The sequence below is a fragment of the Trematomus bernacchii genome, unplaced genomic scaffold (assembly GCF_902827165.1).
Source record: "Trematomus bernacchii unplaced genomic scaffold, fTreBer1.1, whole genome shotgun sequence".
NCBI classification, from domain to species: domain Eukaryota; kingdom Metazoa; phylum Chordata; class Actinopteri; order Perciformes; family Nototheniidae; genus Trematomus; species Trematomus bernacchii.
In genome coordinates, this window is record NW_022987370.1 from 982,231 (window position 1) to 999,473 (window position 17,243).

At 40.7% G+C, this 17,243-nt stretch overlaps 1 protein-coding gene across 1 annotated transcript in view; it reads left to right on the forward strand.

The window, feature by feature from the left end:
- The first annotated feature begins 567 nt into the window (after positions 1-567).
- Positions 568-17,243, forward strand: part of pemt (phosphatidylethanolamine N-methyltransferase) — a 65,705-nt gene continuing 49,029 nt past the window's right edge. The window contains 2 exon segments of the mRNA XM_034132838.1: positions 568-888; positions 6,133-6,240. Of these exon segments, the coding sequence (XP_033988729.1) occupies positions 616-888; positions 6,133-6,240 (381 nt within the window). The 5' untranslated portion in view covers positions 568-615.

A 17,243-nucleotide genomic window follows, 5' to 3' on the forward strand; every position in this document is an offset into this window, starting at 1 on the left:
AAGGGAGAGGAGAGAGAGAGGGAAACAGAGAGGGAAACAGAGAGGAAAAGAGAAGGCAGTAAATACAATTAAGGTGGAGGGAAGGAAAACATTGAGTACACTCAAGAGAGAATGAAAAAAAAATGTGGAAAAGAAGCAAGGAGGTCAAATAAGAGGGATAAGAAAAGAGAACATGGAGGAAGAGACAAGAGGTATAGGAAAAGGGAAGATGGGAAATAAGGATGTGGAGAAATGGAGGAAAGAACATTTTGAAGAAGAGTAAATAACGAAGAGGAGAATAAGACAGGAGTGGAAAAAGAAGACTGGATAAGGAACATTTTAAATAAGGATAAACAATAAGAAAATACAAATCTAGACTAAATGAAATGAAACACACAAAGACCTTGTAAATACTTTTGAAAACTACATTTTCATAGATGCCAATTCTAAAATTAAAATAAATCTCTCTAAATAGGTTGCTGTATAAACTGTTACTAGTTTGAGTCATAACAAACATCATATTGTTATACTTTTTTAATGCTAAAGTCTTATTTTTCCCCATTGAATTGAAATGCAGAATATGTGCACGTGAGACACCAATACTACTGCTTCTCTCCACTGTAACGGCTGTATACAATGAACTACATTTCCCAGGGTGCATTGCGGGTGAGAGGTTATCAGCACTTGTGTAGCTACTTCCTAGCAACTGCACATCTCTTTCCCCAAAAAAGAAGGACTTTGCACTCAAAATTGTGCAATTTTCGTGATCTTTCACACATATATGAGGGCTGGTGGTCCCCGGTGCTCATGAGCGACGTGGCCGCTGTGCAGGACGGTAATCCCGGGGAAAACAAGTACCCTGTGCCGCTGGATTGCTGCGGAGGACTGAACAACGTGGATTACTCCAAGGTAAAACTAAAGACTGTTGAATAATAAGCAGGTTGTGATGGTTTAATTAACATGCATCAGGTTAACCTCTAAAACGAGCAGCGATAGTCTCTGTTTGACCGACTGAACTGAATCCGTGACAGCAGGAAACAGGCGGTACAGCCGGATCTTTCAAAATAAAAGCAAACTCAAAGGAAACTAATATGGAATTTACTGTATGGGAACATTTCACATTCATAACAAGAAATGGGCTGACTCCAAACCACATTGAGCAGACTTTTACATAGAATTAAAGCAAAAATGGTACCACAATTAAAATCATTAGGAATAAGACAACCAAAACGAAAAATTCTATTTAAAATCTTTCCTTTTTAAAAAAATCTTTCTTCTTCTTTTTTAGTAAGTTTAAAAAAAAAGAAATCTAATGTTGACTACAAGTAATACAATCACACAGACTATGAATACGTAAAACTTCGATTAAACCTCATATCAAAGCAACATTTTGCATCAAATTAAATAAAAACAACACAAATTATATTTCTAAACTCTTATTTTGAATTTAATGTTGAAACCTCAGAGCCCTCATTAAACTGGACAGGTTGACCCTGACCTGAGACCTGTGTCAGCCTGTATCTCTGAGAATAGATGAGGAAAAACTGATCTGAGACCAGTATGATTTTATACTGAACAACCGAAGCAGCTGGAGTAATTGTCGGGTACATTTTCAGTAATATCACTGAAATTAAATGGCTTTAAATGGATTGGATCAGATGTTTTGAAGAGGGTTTGTGTCAGGTACTTATCCATAATCAGTGTATTACCTCCAGTAGATGAGGATTGGTGGCCCTATATATATAAAGTTTAATGAAAGCAATGGACTACTGTGGACAATGGAAGCAGCAAAACATATTTTAACACCTTAACAAAATAAAAATCAGTTTAAATGCACGCTATATTTAGAATATTATAAGCGAATTACCTTGACGTCAGACAAACTGATGTTTCCGACTGGCATCCTTGAAGAACAAATGAATTTGATCTCACAGAACAGACACATTTTTCAAGATATTACTGGGGTTTTTTCAATGGAGGAAAGAAAGCATAGATAATGTTCCCCAACAGTAAGGCCTGTATAGTGGCATGGTAAAGCAGTGACTATATTCTAAATATAACGTGCATTTAAACTGATATTTATGGTTTTAGGTGGCCAAAATATGTTTTGCTGCTACCTCTCCACAACTGTACAGATTATAGTTTCTGTGTTGGTACTCCTGTCTATACACTGACTGAGGATACAACACGTATAACTTTATACATAAATACATATAAGTTATTAATAATACTTTAAGAAATATGAACTATCCCTAAATGAGAGAGAGCAAGATAATTGTGTCAGAGATAGAGACAGCCTGTATGTCTAGATACATGTACACCAAGATGACTTCTACCTATGTTGCTGTTACACTAATCATTTTAATACAATGGACTCCTTTTTTGAAAATGTGCCCTTTTAAAACTGTATGAAATTGCTATATGTTCCTTGTTGCACCAACACTATGATAAAAAACATAATTCAGGCCCTTGACCTCTAACGGCCCGTCCACACGGCAGCGTTGCGTGCTTCAACGGAGCCGCTTCCCATTCACTTTGAATGGGGTGACGTCACGCTTTGCCGAACTGCATTGTGGTTCCGTCGCGTCGCTTTGCCTCCGTTGCTCGCTTCGAAAGTTGAGAAAAGTTCAACTTTTCAAGCGTCGAAGGAAGTGCCAGCCAATCAAATCATATGCCAGTACAAGCTCTAGCCCAGGGGTGTCAAACTCAAGGCCCTGGGGCCAAATCCGGCCCGCAACTTCATTTTATGTGGCCCCACAAGAGCTTGCAAAGAATATAATACGTTTATTATACGGTTACATGCCACTTTACAGAAGCAGGTTGCCCATAAACTACATGTCCCACAATGCATCTCGTTTTGAGACATGCGCACTGAAGAGACTTGCAATTATTTGCCCTGGACTTCTGCTTTCAAACGTAGTTAGTTATTACCCTATCCGATAATAATCCAATTCAGAGGCAATAATGTAATATAATACATTATTTTATATATATATTATATATTTATATATGTATATTTATATAGTTACAACCGGCCCTTTGAGTGCAACCATAATGCTAATGTGGCCCGCGATGAAATTGAGTTTGACACCCCTGCTCTAGCCAATCAAACCGCGTGCTTGTGTGTCTGGGGCGGGAGATTAATGTGATTGGTTGTTGGTCGCACGCCAGACACGCCCACGCTGCCGTGTGGACGTCCCTTAAGACATACGTTGATGCTCTTATTCTCTTGCATCACCAGGCAAAAGCACTCCAGTGTGACAGAAGAGAAATGGTCCACATCACAGTCATTAAAATACAATTATAGGCCAATTTGCAATGGTCCAATTTCAGAAAGTAGGTAAAGAAACAGGTCAAGTAGAGATAATTGTATTTTACTTCCAGCTTTTAAAGTTGAAATACATGGTTATCCATCCTTTGAGATTTAAATGGCACTCTCTTTAAGTACTTGGCATCTTTTTTAGCAATGGTTTTAGTTGAACTCCACTGGAGAATTTGTGCAACCAAGTGTTTATCTTGATGCGTACAACAGCTTTTATTCTTTTGTCAGAATCGGATGGAAAACACACATTAGTTTGCATTATCTTTAGGAGATTTAAAAAGCATCCAAACATAATTGAGGCCATTGACCTATAAGACATACGTTGATGCTTTTACTCTCTTGCGTAACAAGGCAAAAGCACACTGTGTGACAGAAGCAAAATGCCTCTATGCTGCTCCACATCATATCAGTCATTAAATACAATTATTGGCCAATTTGCAATGGTCCAATTTCGAAAAAGTAGGTCATCTGTTTGTCCAATTTGCTCACAATGAGAACATTGTATGAAAGTCCATTACTGTGTAATGAAAACATATAAGTTATTAATACTACTTTAAGAAATATGAACTATCCCTAAATGAGAGAGAGCAAGATAATTGTGTCAGAGATAGAGACAGCCTGTATGTCTAGATACATGTACACCAAGATGACTTCTACCTATGTTGCTGTTACACTAATCATTTTAATACAATGGTCTCCTTTTTTTGAAAATGTGCCCTTTTAAAACTGTATGAAATTGCTATATGTTCCTTGTTGCACCAACACTATGATAAAAAACATAATTCAGGCCCTTGACCTATAACGGCCCGTCCACACGGCAGCGTCGCGTGCTTCAACGGAGACGCTTCCCATTCACTTTGAATGGGGTGACGTCACGCTTTGCCGAACTGCATTGTGGTTCCGTCGCGTCGCTTTGCCTCCGTTGCTCGCTTCGAAAGTTGAGAAAAGTTCAACTTTTCAAGCGTCGACGGAAGTGCCAGCCAATCAAATCATATGCCAGTACAAGCTCTAGCCCAGGGGTGTCAAACTCAAGGCCCGGGGGCCAAATCCGGCCCGCAACTTCATTTTATGTGGCCCGCAAGAGCTTGCAAAGAATATAATACGTTTATTATACGGTTACATGCCAGTTTACAGAAGCAGGTTGCCCATAAACTACATGTCCCACAATGCATCTCGTTTTGAGACATGCGCACTGAAGAGACTTGCAATTATTTGCCCTGGACTTCTGCTTTCAAACGTAGTTAGTTACTAAGTTATTACCCTATCCGATAATAATCCAATTCAGAGGCAATAATGTAATATAATACATTATTTTATATATATATTATATATTTATATATGTATATTTATATAGTTACAACCGGCCCTTTGAGTGCAACCATATTGCTAATGTGGCCCGCGATGAAATTGAGTTTGACACCCCTGCTCTAGCCAATCAAACCGCGTGCTTGTGTGTCTGGGGCGGGAGATTAATGTGATTGGTTGTTGGTCGCACGCCAGACACGCCCACGCTGCCGTGTGGACGTACCGTAAGACATACGTTGATGCTCTTACTCTCTTGCATCACCAGGCAAAAGCACTCCAGTGTGACAGAAGAGAAATGGTCCACATCACAGTCATTAAAATACAATTATAGGCCAATTTGCAATGGTCCAATTTCAGAAAGTAGGTAAAGAAACAGGCCAAGTAGAGATAATTGTATTTTACTTCCAGCTTTTAAAGTTGAAATACATGGTTATCCATCCTTTGAGATTTAAATGGCACTCTCTTTAAGTACTTGGCATCTTTTTTAGCAATGGTTTTAGTTGAACTCCACTGGAGAATTTGTGCAACCAAGTGTTTATCTTGATGCGTACAACAGCTTTTATTCTTTTGTCAGAATCGGATGGAAAACACACATTAGTTTGCATTATCTTTAGGAGATTTAAAAAGCATCCAAACATAATTGAGGCCATTGACCTATAAGACAAGGCAAAAGCACACTGTGTGACAGAAGCAAAATGCCTCTATGCTGCTCCACATCATATCAGTCATTAAATACAATTATTGGCCAATTTGCAATGGTCCAATTTCAAAAAAGTAGGTCATCTGTTTGTCCAATTTGCTCACGATGAGAACATTGTATGAAAGTCCATTACTGTGTACACAACACAACACAGAAGTGAAGAAACGGACAAGAACAGGTTGGTCCAAGTAGAGCTCTTTTTATTTTACTTCCAGCTTTTAAAGTTGAAATATAACTTTAACAATAAAAAAGGATCTTACAGGCTAAGAAAATAAATCTTTAAAGTGCTTTATCTTGTTCTTGGCATCTTTTTTGGCAATGGTTTTAATTGTACCCCGCTGGATCTTGATGCGTACAACAGCTTTTATTCTCATATCAGAATTGGCTGGAAAACAAACATTAGTTTGCATTATCTTAACAAGTAACATGTAATGTAATCTTTTCTAGTTAGAGCGGAGCACGACTCCTGACTTTTCCGTGTGTTTTATTTTTATTTTGTTTTTAAGATATATCTGTTGTAATTTATTGTCGTTTATTGTGATTTGTAGTAATATGTTTTTATTACATGTACAGCACTTTGGCTCGACCAAAAATCGCTTTTAAATGTGCTATATAAATAAAACCTGATTTGATTTGATTTGATTTAGGAGATTTTCTAAAAAGTTGTTAAATATTGCACTAAATTTGAATGGAAAACTTGTATAGTATTTCCATTGCCATACAGAACTCCTAAGATATTTAAAAATATGTTATAACCAGCGATGGATGAGAAAAAACATCTTTCTTTCAATGAAAATGTGTTTTTGTGTATGGCTGTGTCTCTCAGATGGACGTGACCCTGATGAAAGAAGTCCTGAAATACATCAACTTTCAAGACTCCAGCTTTTGCATCGCGGTGATCGCCATCATCTTTAACCCATTATTCTGGAATGTGGTAAGAAATACTCTACATGTTAAAGCTTATATACTTAATCTTGTGCAGGCTGGGTAATCTAACAAACACTTGTAAAACCGAGTCGTGAAAATCATGACCATTAGCCGAACTATTGCCTGAAGTCTTACATTTTCCAGAAACTATAATCCTGATTTGATTTTGATTGGATACGAACCATTTCTCTACAGCATAGTTATAATGGTTTGAATTGTGCAGGCAGCCATGTGTGTCTTTACCCTTTTCCACCCAAGTCTGGTGCTTGTAATTCGCTTAAAATGTAGTTTTTTGCTGCCACTTACAACATGAAATCCCTACTGTTGTTCCTGGTGGTGAATAATCCTTATACACTGATCATAACACGCTAAGGAGAGACTTAATGTATGTGTTCATGAACTCATATAATGAATTATCTGAGGTGGTGCTTTTGACTTAGCCAAGTGAGAACAATTCATGCATTGGTGGAAATCTGGTGAGGGATCATGTCCTTATTTCTGCACATCGAACTCCTTCTTCTTGAGTTTTGTGACCCTCCTGAAGCCCTATTAGTATATAACCTGCAACAGAAATGACTTTTTACATTTTATACCTCTGGAAAACCTACGTGCTCCTCCTAAGCCCTACTGTTGGGTGCATAAAATACACAAAAACACCATCAAAAAGGGTCAAATCCCTTTTTACTACAAGAAAATTATCTAACAAATTGCTTAGAAAATGGGATTCATAGTGAGTCAAGTCGTAGCTTTCTATCTGTCCATTCAATTACAGTTGATCCGTCTTCATCACATCAAGACAAACTGTCCTAAAAGTGTCCCTGAGACTGATACAACTTTTAGAGAAGTTTTTACTTGCCGGACAAGATAGTTGTATATCAGTACAGTATATCATATATTGAATGTGTAGCATCAGGATAAGGCAGACTCATATGTCATAGACTAGATATCTCTATGACTAAGTATTGCATCTTATCAGGCCGGAAACAACGTTGCTTTTCTGGGTGTACTGACGTCAAAGTGAATCCTGAAGAATCCTCTTTCCGAACGCCTTGAAAGACAATGCTTTATTATTATTTTCAAAAGATGCTTAAGATGTAGAAGTGCTATAGAGACTTGAGTCATACATCACATCACATCTTCATCAGTGATGGTGGTGAATCATGCAGTCAACAATCATTGACAAGCTTTATTATACTGCAATTAAAGTATTTTAGTAGAAAAGAAAACTCTCTCTACGTGTGCTGCCCGCCAACGCTGTTAATGTGGCATTTTGCTGTCAAAGTGCTCCATTAATTATAATGTAGTTGCTCATAACTAAGAATGTAGGAATTTTAAATGCTTAATGTGGAAAAATGACAAATTGCACAAGAGATTAAGCTTTTACTGCAATAGTTCCTTTCACTTAGTTATGGCATTATCTACTGCTTATTTGAATACTCTGTTCTGATTGGTCCATTTGGATGTTCCAGAGGTTGTTAATTATTGCTAATAGACCGTTGCTAAGGAGAACCGACCGTTGCTAAGGGGAATTAAGTGCAGTCATATCAATCCACAGAGAGAAATCCGATCAATTTAACGTCAGATGTGGACAAACAAACATTATATCTCTCCATCAGAAAACAGAGTGGAAGACAGGAAGTAAACACTAAAGGGAACAGCAGAAGAAGACAGACAGGAAGTAAACACTAAAGAGAACAGCAGAAGAAGAAGACAGGAAGTAAACATTAAAGAGAACAGCAGAAGAAGACAGACAGTAAGGCCCAATCCCAAACCGCCCCCTACACCCTACCCCTACACACTACCCCTCCGTTTGCGCGTTCGCGCGGAGGGTCCGCCACATTAAGTGCTGTTCCAAACCAACGAGTGTGGAGCGGGGTGGAGGGGGAGTGGGTTATCAAGCCCTCAAACAGCGAGTCTGCATCGGTGCTGACTTGAGACCGGTCTCTACCTGACCGGAGTCACGCTGTGTGTGTCCGTCAGGAAACACGCTGTTAAAAAGTAGTTCCAGCAAACATCCACTGATAAACTGCGATGTTAACAACCTCATGATAACCTCATATTTTTTTAACTTAGGCTCATACCTGTGTTTAGTCTAGAAAAAGGTAAATGTGTGCATTTTATTATAAAGTTGTGTATATTTACAGACTGTTGCAAAAACTAAGAAGCTTATAAACATCAGGTTTAAAACTAAAAGAGCTTTACAAAAAAGTAACACAATGAAAGATGTTTGGAGTTTTATTTGAGTTATTAATTTACATTTTTTGTCTAAGAGAAGCTGATTTGAAACCGTTGTTACATACAGTCACTGCATTTCCTGTTTCTGCCGGAGAGAGGGGAGTTTGTCCCAAAGCTTGCTGCTGTATTTACTCCCTCCATCTGACAGGAGGGAGCCTCATTCAGCTGCGAGTGTGGCTACAGACGGAGTTCACTCCGCCACGGAGGGGTAGGGTCGAGGGAGTGGTTTGGGATTGGGCCGAAGTAAACATTAAAGGAAACAGCAGAAGAAGACAGACAGGAAGTAAACACTAAAGGGAACAGCAGAAGAAGACAGACAGGAAGTAAACACTAAAGTGAACACGATGGACAGTAACAAAAAACCTTGATCAGTGCGACCGTCATTTAAAAATGGTTTTAAGCCATATGATCATTTTTAAATAAAATGCCTCACTGCACATTAACCCATAATTATCTCCAGATTTGATAAAGTTGCTATGCTATAGGGTCATTTTTGTAAAGGTTGGTGTATTTTACTGCAATTAGTAACACTACGTAAACAGTTGCATATGTTTCATTCCAAGTTTGTAATTTTCTTACCCTGAGCGGTGACTCATCACACGCTCGGCACACTTCTTACAGTAGCTGTCCCTTACAAAGAAAAGCAGATAACGTGCACATGATAACAAATCAGCCTTTTTGTGTATTTTGCTGGAAGATAATCTGTAAGTGGCTGTAATGGGGCTCCTTCAGGCAAACATCATTAGGACTTATTGAACCAAAAGATAAAAGGTATTTTCTTTTTATCTGTTCGAGCGTCAATGGTTGTTTTTTTTAGGCCACAATCTCTAAAAGGGTAAAGAAAGAAACACAAATAATCAATATTTGTCATCACGTCTGTCACATGTGACAGCTTTGAAACCTGATAGATAGATAGATAGATGGATGGATAGATAGATAGATAGATAGATAGATAGATAGATAGATAGATAGATAGATAGATGGATGGATAGATAGATAGATAGATAGGTAGGTAGGTAGGTAGGTAGGTAGAGAGATATATAGATAGATAGATAGGTAGGTAGGTAGGTAGGTAGGTAGGTAGGGTAGGTCGCTAGCTCCGCTGCGGTCGGTCGGTCGGTCGCTCGCTCGCTCGCTCGGTCGGTCGCATCGCTCGCTCGGTCGGTCGGCGGTCGCTCGCTCGATCGCTCGCTCGCTCGGTCGGTCGCATCGCTCGCTCGCTCGGTCGCTCGCTCGCTCGCTCGGTCGGTCGCGCTCGCTCGCCTCGCTCGGTCGCTCTCTTCGGTCGGTCGGTCGCTCGCTCGCTCGGTCGGTCGGTCGGTCGGTCGGTCGCTCGCTCGCTCGGTCGGTCGCTCGCTCGCTCGGTCGGTCGGTCGGTCGGTCGGTCGGTCGCTCGCTCGCTCGGTCGGTCGCTCGCTCGCTCGCTAGCTCGGTCGGTCGCTCGGTCGGTCGCTCGGTCGGTCGGTCGCTCGCTCGGTCGGTCGGTCGGTCGGTCGCTCGGTCGGTCGGTCGGTCGGTCGCTACGCTCGGTCGGTCGGTCGGTCGCTCTGTCGTCGGTCAGGTCGCTCGCTCGAGGTCGGTCGTCGCTCGGTCGGATCGGTCTCTCGCTCGGTCGGTCGCTCGCTCGGTCGGTCGGTCGCTCGGTCGGTCGGTCGGTCGCTCGCTCGGTTCGGTCGCTCGCTCGCTCGGTCGGTCGGGTCGCTCGCTCGCTCGCTCGGTCCGCTCGCTCGCTCGGTCGGGTCGGTCGGTCGCTCGCTCGCTCGCTCGCTCGGTCGTCGGCTAGGTCGCTCTCTCGTCTCGGGTCGGTCAGTGGTCGGTCGGGGTCTGTCGGTCGTCGGTCGGTCGGTCGGTCGCTCGCTCGCTCGGTCGGTCGGTCGGTCGGTCGCTCGCTCTCTCGGTCGGTCGGTCGCTCGCTCGGTCGTCGGTCGGTCGGTCGGTCGGTCGGTCGGTCGGTCGGTCGCTCGCTCGCTCGCTCGTCGGTCGGTCGCTCGCTCGGTCGGTCGGTCGGTCGCTCTCGGTCGGTCGGTCGGTCGGTCGGTCGGTCGGTCGCTCGCTCGCTCGCTCGCTCGCGCGCTCTCTCGCTCGCTCGCTCGGTCGGTCGGTCGGTCCTCGCTCACTCGCTCGCTCGCTCGCTCGCTCGCCCGCTTCTCCGTACTTTATTGATCCCAATTTGGAAAATGTTTGCATTGCAGCAGCATAAAAAACACAAGGCAATGTACATAAGAGAAACTAAGACACAGAAATAAACAGTCCAAAATATTTCAGAATTAGAAATAGAAATGAAATAGCATTAAAAAGTTAAAAGATTAAAAATAAAAATATATATACATGTGGAAATAGATAGTAAGAAGAAATATATTTAATGTGGCTTCTAGCTTGCACCTTTGTGTCTGCACACACGATTTAAGGCACGAGTGCATTGAAGGCAATTACGTTTTGATGAAAGGTAATAGTGAAGCACGTTCCTCACCATTATTTGTGACACTGTCGCCTTGTTTGATGGTAAACCATGTGCCATGCTGCTGACAGCGCTGAAGGGTTAACTTGTTCGTGTTCGGAAAGGCTGGAATGTTCTTTCTCGCATAAAACAATCACGTCGCCTAAGGGCTGTCATTTCATAGTTTTTTTTGGGGGGCTTTCCAGCTAATTTAAATCCAATTCTTCTTTTCCTTTTTGCTCTGTTTTGGTCGTCATCCAACTATGTTCATGTTATGTTTAAGATTCTCTTTTTCACTTGAGTGATTGTCTTTCCACACCTTTATGTATGAGCATTGCTGTGGGTAAGGCTGCACGTTGAATCCAAATGTACTAATAGTTATATGGACTAGTGCAGTATTCAAATCGCAGGAATCACAGTACTTGTTAAAGTCTAATTATGTGTCCAAATACTTTTCGAATGAAGTATTGTGCAGCTGCAGACTTTTTGTAGACTTATACAAAGATCCAAATATAAACTCACACTATTGATTGATTGATTGATTGATACATTTTATTTCGAACAAGTAAAATAAATAATTACAAAACAAAACAAATGTTGCAGTGCATAGTCATGTAAGAGAAATCAAAACAAAAAAATGACATTTACAACAACAACAACAACAACAACAGCATTAGCAACATAAACAGTCCCACATCTAGTGTTCGAAAAGGAGTGAGAAGAAGTATAACTTATTTAATCTCACCCCCTTGTCCCTAAATGATTTATTTATAATCTATAATCTGCAATAATTATCATTATTATTAATTATTATTGTTATTATTATTATTAATCTGCTTTACCTGTTGATTGACATATATACATATACACATATGTACATACACACACATACACATATATACATATATGCACATATCCATATACACACCTACATACTCACACATATACACATACACATAGTCAAACACCTTCCCCATCCCTATAATCATTTAATGTATTTTACAATCAAAACAAGAATTATGAACCAAATTCACTTGCAATATCAGTCAAAAATAATTGAACTTTTTCAAATGAATGCAGCTCTAGTTGGAGTGAGCCTAAGAAAAAAAGATTTACAATACCAACAATAGTTTTGTGTTACTTGTTGGCGGCAGAAAAACCTCCAAAAACGATCATACTAACACCTTATTAAGTAGAAATACATTTGTTTTCAACATTAGGCAGACGAAAATAACACTAGCAAACATTCAGAGTTTTGTTTCTGGCTGCTTGGGATATGTTTGAATGTGTTTCTGCATTTCGGCTGTTGGGTTTTGTATTATAAGGACAATGCTTTTATTTGTATACATACATTCAGAGATCTCCAGTGCTTGAGTCATTGAAGGAGAAAAGCTCGCACATTGTACTTCCTTTTCTGGTACTATGCAATCAAGAGAAGAGGAAGTTACAGTCTCAGGTAATATTGTGAGGCTCATCCCGTCCTGTCTCTGATGTTCTTGTAATAATTAAGTGATGGTTGATCTGACCTGGAGAGTCTGAACTGAAGAGGCTTTGCAGAATGAAATGACCCAGTGATTCACTTGTAATACAACATGCATCTCTTTCATGAAGCTGCATTTATATTGGACAGTTCATTATGTTCCAGGAAGTACAATCGTCAGAAAACGACTCATTACTGGTGCGCTTCAGATTAATCGTAAAATAAACGTTAGGGTCAGTCACAACCAATGGAGACAATCTCCACATCCCAACATGCAGAAGTAATCCACCTCCAAAACCCAACCAAAAGAACTGAAACTCTTTTTTGATCAGTAGCACAATTATCAGGAATGAGTAATGAGACAAGGACAGAGAAACAAACTAGGATGTGTGTGTTCGAGAGCAAGAATGACAGAAAAAGGGGAAAGAGAAGGTTGAATGTGACGCAAATGAACAGAGATAGTTGTAACGTTTTTATTTTTAATCCCACATTTTAGTCTTCTTCCGTTAACGATATTGCATGTGCGATTGTTGCATTTTACGCCGTCTTCACTGTCTCTTCTTCGTCATGAAAAAAGGTCTTTGAGGAACTTAAATCCTTCAAAACGTCAAAACAATTCAGAGAGCAGGCAAATCCAACTTCCAATTTGTTTTGTTGTGTGTCACATTTTAAATTACGCTGAAGAAACTCGCATTTTAGTGGCAGGAGAGGCTTAGTTGAACCACAGAAGATGAGAATACATTGTTGAAAGTGTAATATAAACTAAATATGTGTTTTATTTTGTTTCTGTGGAGTGGGGCTTTTAGTACAAAATGCTCCAGATACACATTGACAGTCTCGACCTGAAAGTAGCATGCAGGTGAACACTGAGCTGTTTGACCTTTCAAACAACAGCTGGTACCAGTTATTTTGCTGGTTGAAAAGAAATCTCTCCCTGAATAATAATCCCACTCATGATCTTTTAAAGCACATGCAGTTAACAGAGAAATGGACTCAGTGGCTGCTCTATAATAATGGAGGTATACTTTGCATTAGTCCTGAACACAGTGTTACTTCTGTCAAGGCTTTGATCAGAACGTACAGGCCCCCCAGCAAACTAAACATTTCATCTTGACTTGTCCATTTATTAAACACTGATCACACACACACATTCTTTATCAGAGAGACAGTCTGTCTTTCAGCCGCCTCTCATTACCCTGAAGCTTTGACCCTGAGCACTGATTTAAAAGGGGAGGGGGGGGGGGGGGGGTCATCAGGTGATGAGTTGTACTGTGTGGCGCAGTGGACTAGTGCGTTGGTGTTCGGACCAGGGGGTCACAGGTTAAAACCCCACTGCAGTCAGCATGTCATTGTGTCCCTGAGACACTTCACCCCAAATTGCTCCTGTGGGGATTGTCCACAGTATTGAGCTTTGGATAAAAGCGTCTAACAAGTGACATGTAATGTAATGTAATGATGATGATGATGATGATGGTGATGATGATGATAATGAAGCTTTATTTATAGCACTTTTCATACAACACATGCAGCTCAAAGTGCTTTACAAAAGGACACATTACAAGTCAAAAACAAACTACAAGAAATTCCCCTCAGATTATTTGTTAAGAACTTTAAAAGGTACACGCAGCAAAAAAACATTTGATGATGATGATGATGATGTCACCGCCGCCCACTGAGCGGCTGTGATCGTTAGCCGAGGTGATCGATGTCATGCAGAAAGCTTTTTTTCCTGTCTTCCTTTGTGTGAAAATGGCTTTAATGAATGTCAAGAAGAGTGATCGATATCAGGGCTGCAGGATTTGGAAAAAATAACTTGTTTTTGTGATTATTTTCACGGATATTGCAATTACAGATATTACAGTGAATTACCATCTTAAAAAATGCAAGTTTTGTTTTAATTGTAGAATATGGCAACCCTAACCCTAACCATATTTAGCCTTTACCAAATATTAAGCTTACTGCAATTTGGACATCGCTCTCGTCCACTTTGCTATTTCGATACCATTTTGATTAATTGTGCAGCCCTTATTCATATCTATTGGGCATTCAACATAGGGGATTGAACAGCTTTTAGAACCAGCCTCTTTATTTAAAGGGGACCTATCATGCAAAATGCACTTTTGTACGTCTTTTATACATGAATATGTGTCCCCGGTGTTCCAGGGAACTCACCAAGTGTCAGAAAACACAACCCTCTCTATTTTCCTCCATACCCAAATCTCTAAAAAAGGGGCTGCAACGGATCTGATACAGACTGATCCAGATTTGAACACTTCTATGTCGTCACAGAAGTGGCGCTACAGCTATTGGGCCAACTCTCCACATATCAGGGGAATGTGGGGTTGGGCCACGGCCGGCCATTGCCGCTCGAAAGCGCTGGAGACGCTGTAGTACATATGCCAGGCCTGTAAGTGGCGCTGTAGTCTGCCACAAAAGCAGCGAAGAAGACTTCCCGTCCATAGTTACCATGGTTACCCTTCTGTTTATTCTCCGCTGTGGCTTTTTTTCTCCCTCCCCGAGGCAAGTGTTTGCTCCCGCTGCTTTAATTCAATGCAATCCCTCCCCGTCGAGGCAAGCACTGTAATTCTCTCCGGTTAGTCCACCAGCAGATGACTAACACCCACCTCTCCGCCTCTTCCAAGGAACGAGGGGACCGTGCGGCAGAGTTTCAGTACCAAATATACCAAATATTAAGCTTACTGCAATTTGGACATCGCTCTCGTCCACTTTGCTATTTCGATACCATTTTGATTCATTGTGCAGCCCTTATTCATATCTATTGGGCATTCAACATAGGGGATTGAACAGCTTTTAGAACCAGCCTCTTTATTTAAAGGGGACCTATCATGCAAAATGCACTTTTGTACGTCTTTTCTACATGAATATGTGTCCCCGGTGTTCCAGGGAACTCACCAAGTGTCAGAAAACACAACCCTCTCTATTTTCCTCCATACCCAAATCTCTAAAAAAGGGGCTGCAACGGATCTGATAAAAACTGATCCAGATTTGAACACTGTCCTGACGTCAGGACGGTGGCGCTACGGCTATTGGGCCAACTCCACCAATCAGGAGGAGACAGCCACGGCCATTGCCGTTCGAAAGCGCTGGAGACGCTGTCGTACATATGCCAGGCCTGTAGGTGGTGCTGTTCTCACTGAATCTGCCCTTGCAAAAAAGTGCAAATTGAGCGAAATGAGGCATGGCTAAAATGCATGATCTGTTTGGTATTTTGAAAAGAAAAAAGTATAAATATGCCTTATATAGGTATGGTCCTACACTATATTATTCAAATATAGCATGATAGGTCCACTTTAAAATGGAATATCACCATAGGCGGATTTTGCGGAGGGGCAGGGGGGGCATTGCCCCCCCTAGTGGCTGAAATATGTTACAGCATTACTACGTCGAAATCTGTTCCAATACAAATATTTCGTATATCAATATTTTAATAAGGTAGGACACTGGTTAATAATATTGTAGCGTGTTCAAGTAACCAAGGGATGTAGTAGTTATCAAATAAGTATAAGATGTGCACAGTTATGATACTTTTTACAGTTATGTAACGCACTGTTGTTGGGGGGAGAGACCGCCCCTTCCATATGAGTGTGTGTGTACGGCGGGCACGAGGCGTGCATGACGGGACGAGTTGTGTTCGTATGTGGAAAAGTCATACTCGGTGCGGTGAGCGCTGGCTTTATTGCTACTGTATCCGTAGCACCCCACGCAATAGTTGGGACTGTGTACTGACGTCAGTAAAAAAGGTTTGCCCCCCCAAGCGCAAATGTCAAACTCCGCCTATGAATATCACTTATACTCTCACTCTCTTTAAAAATGTGTTTTTTTTATTAACTTATTAGATAACATTGTATTGTATCTCTATGACAAAGAACACAGTGCTGGACTTCCTTATCTTGAACTTATATTCTATTCTAGTTTGTTTGCTAGAACTGTTAATAGATATCTAGATTATGATTGTTTAAATAAAACAATGTTAGTTATGTTAGCCTTGCAGTCTATTTCAGCACCATGTCCCCTCCCTGCTGTTTTCTTTCTGCTGCACTCAACACCAATTTCTGGTCAGAGGGAGGGTTACTGATTCCCACTGAGGTGTTTCATAAAATCATATTTCCTGTGTGACACCCCTTCCAATCCCCTGAGTCTTTTCTTATCCAATATCCTCAGTGTGTTTACCTCTGTCCGTTCTTCTACTTCTTTTGTTTTTGTGCATCTCAATGGTCTGCAACGGCTAAAATCTCAGAGACACTTGAGTAAAAAGCACATGTGTAAATTAAAACCTTCATGAAGACTAGATACCATTCAGTTTTCTACACCAATAATGACCATGTTCTAGTTTAATCACTCTGTAAGATTGCAAGGGGCAAAACAGATTTATAAACAACATTTATTTTTGCTTCAATTTTAAACTTCTGCATGACTACCTTGTGATAAGTTTATCAGGAACCAAATCTTTATAAAAACTCTCCGAGGAAAGCAGTAAGAAGCTCTGAATCTGCAGGATTCAAAAGTGTTTTCGGAAATGACAGCCTTGTATTTTCTTATCAACAATTTGTCATGAAACAGCTCCATCCCAAAAACTCACGTACCACATTTGATATATCAGACAGTGAGCCATTAGCTCAAAGTAGGACAGGGTTTTTCTTTTCAGCTGTACATAACACGACATTTTCTTATAATTTAATCTTTTCTTTTGAGTCTTAAAGGGCCCATGTCATACTTTTCCGGTTATTACCCGTCCCCTTGTGTGTTATGAAGGTTTTTCTGCATGTAAACGGTCTGCAGAGTCACAAACCCTCAAAGTACACCCTGTAGTGAGTAAAACTCTAACACAGAAAATACC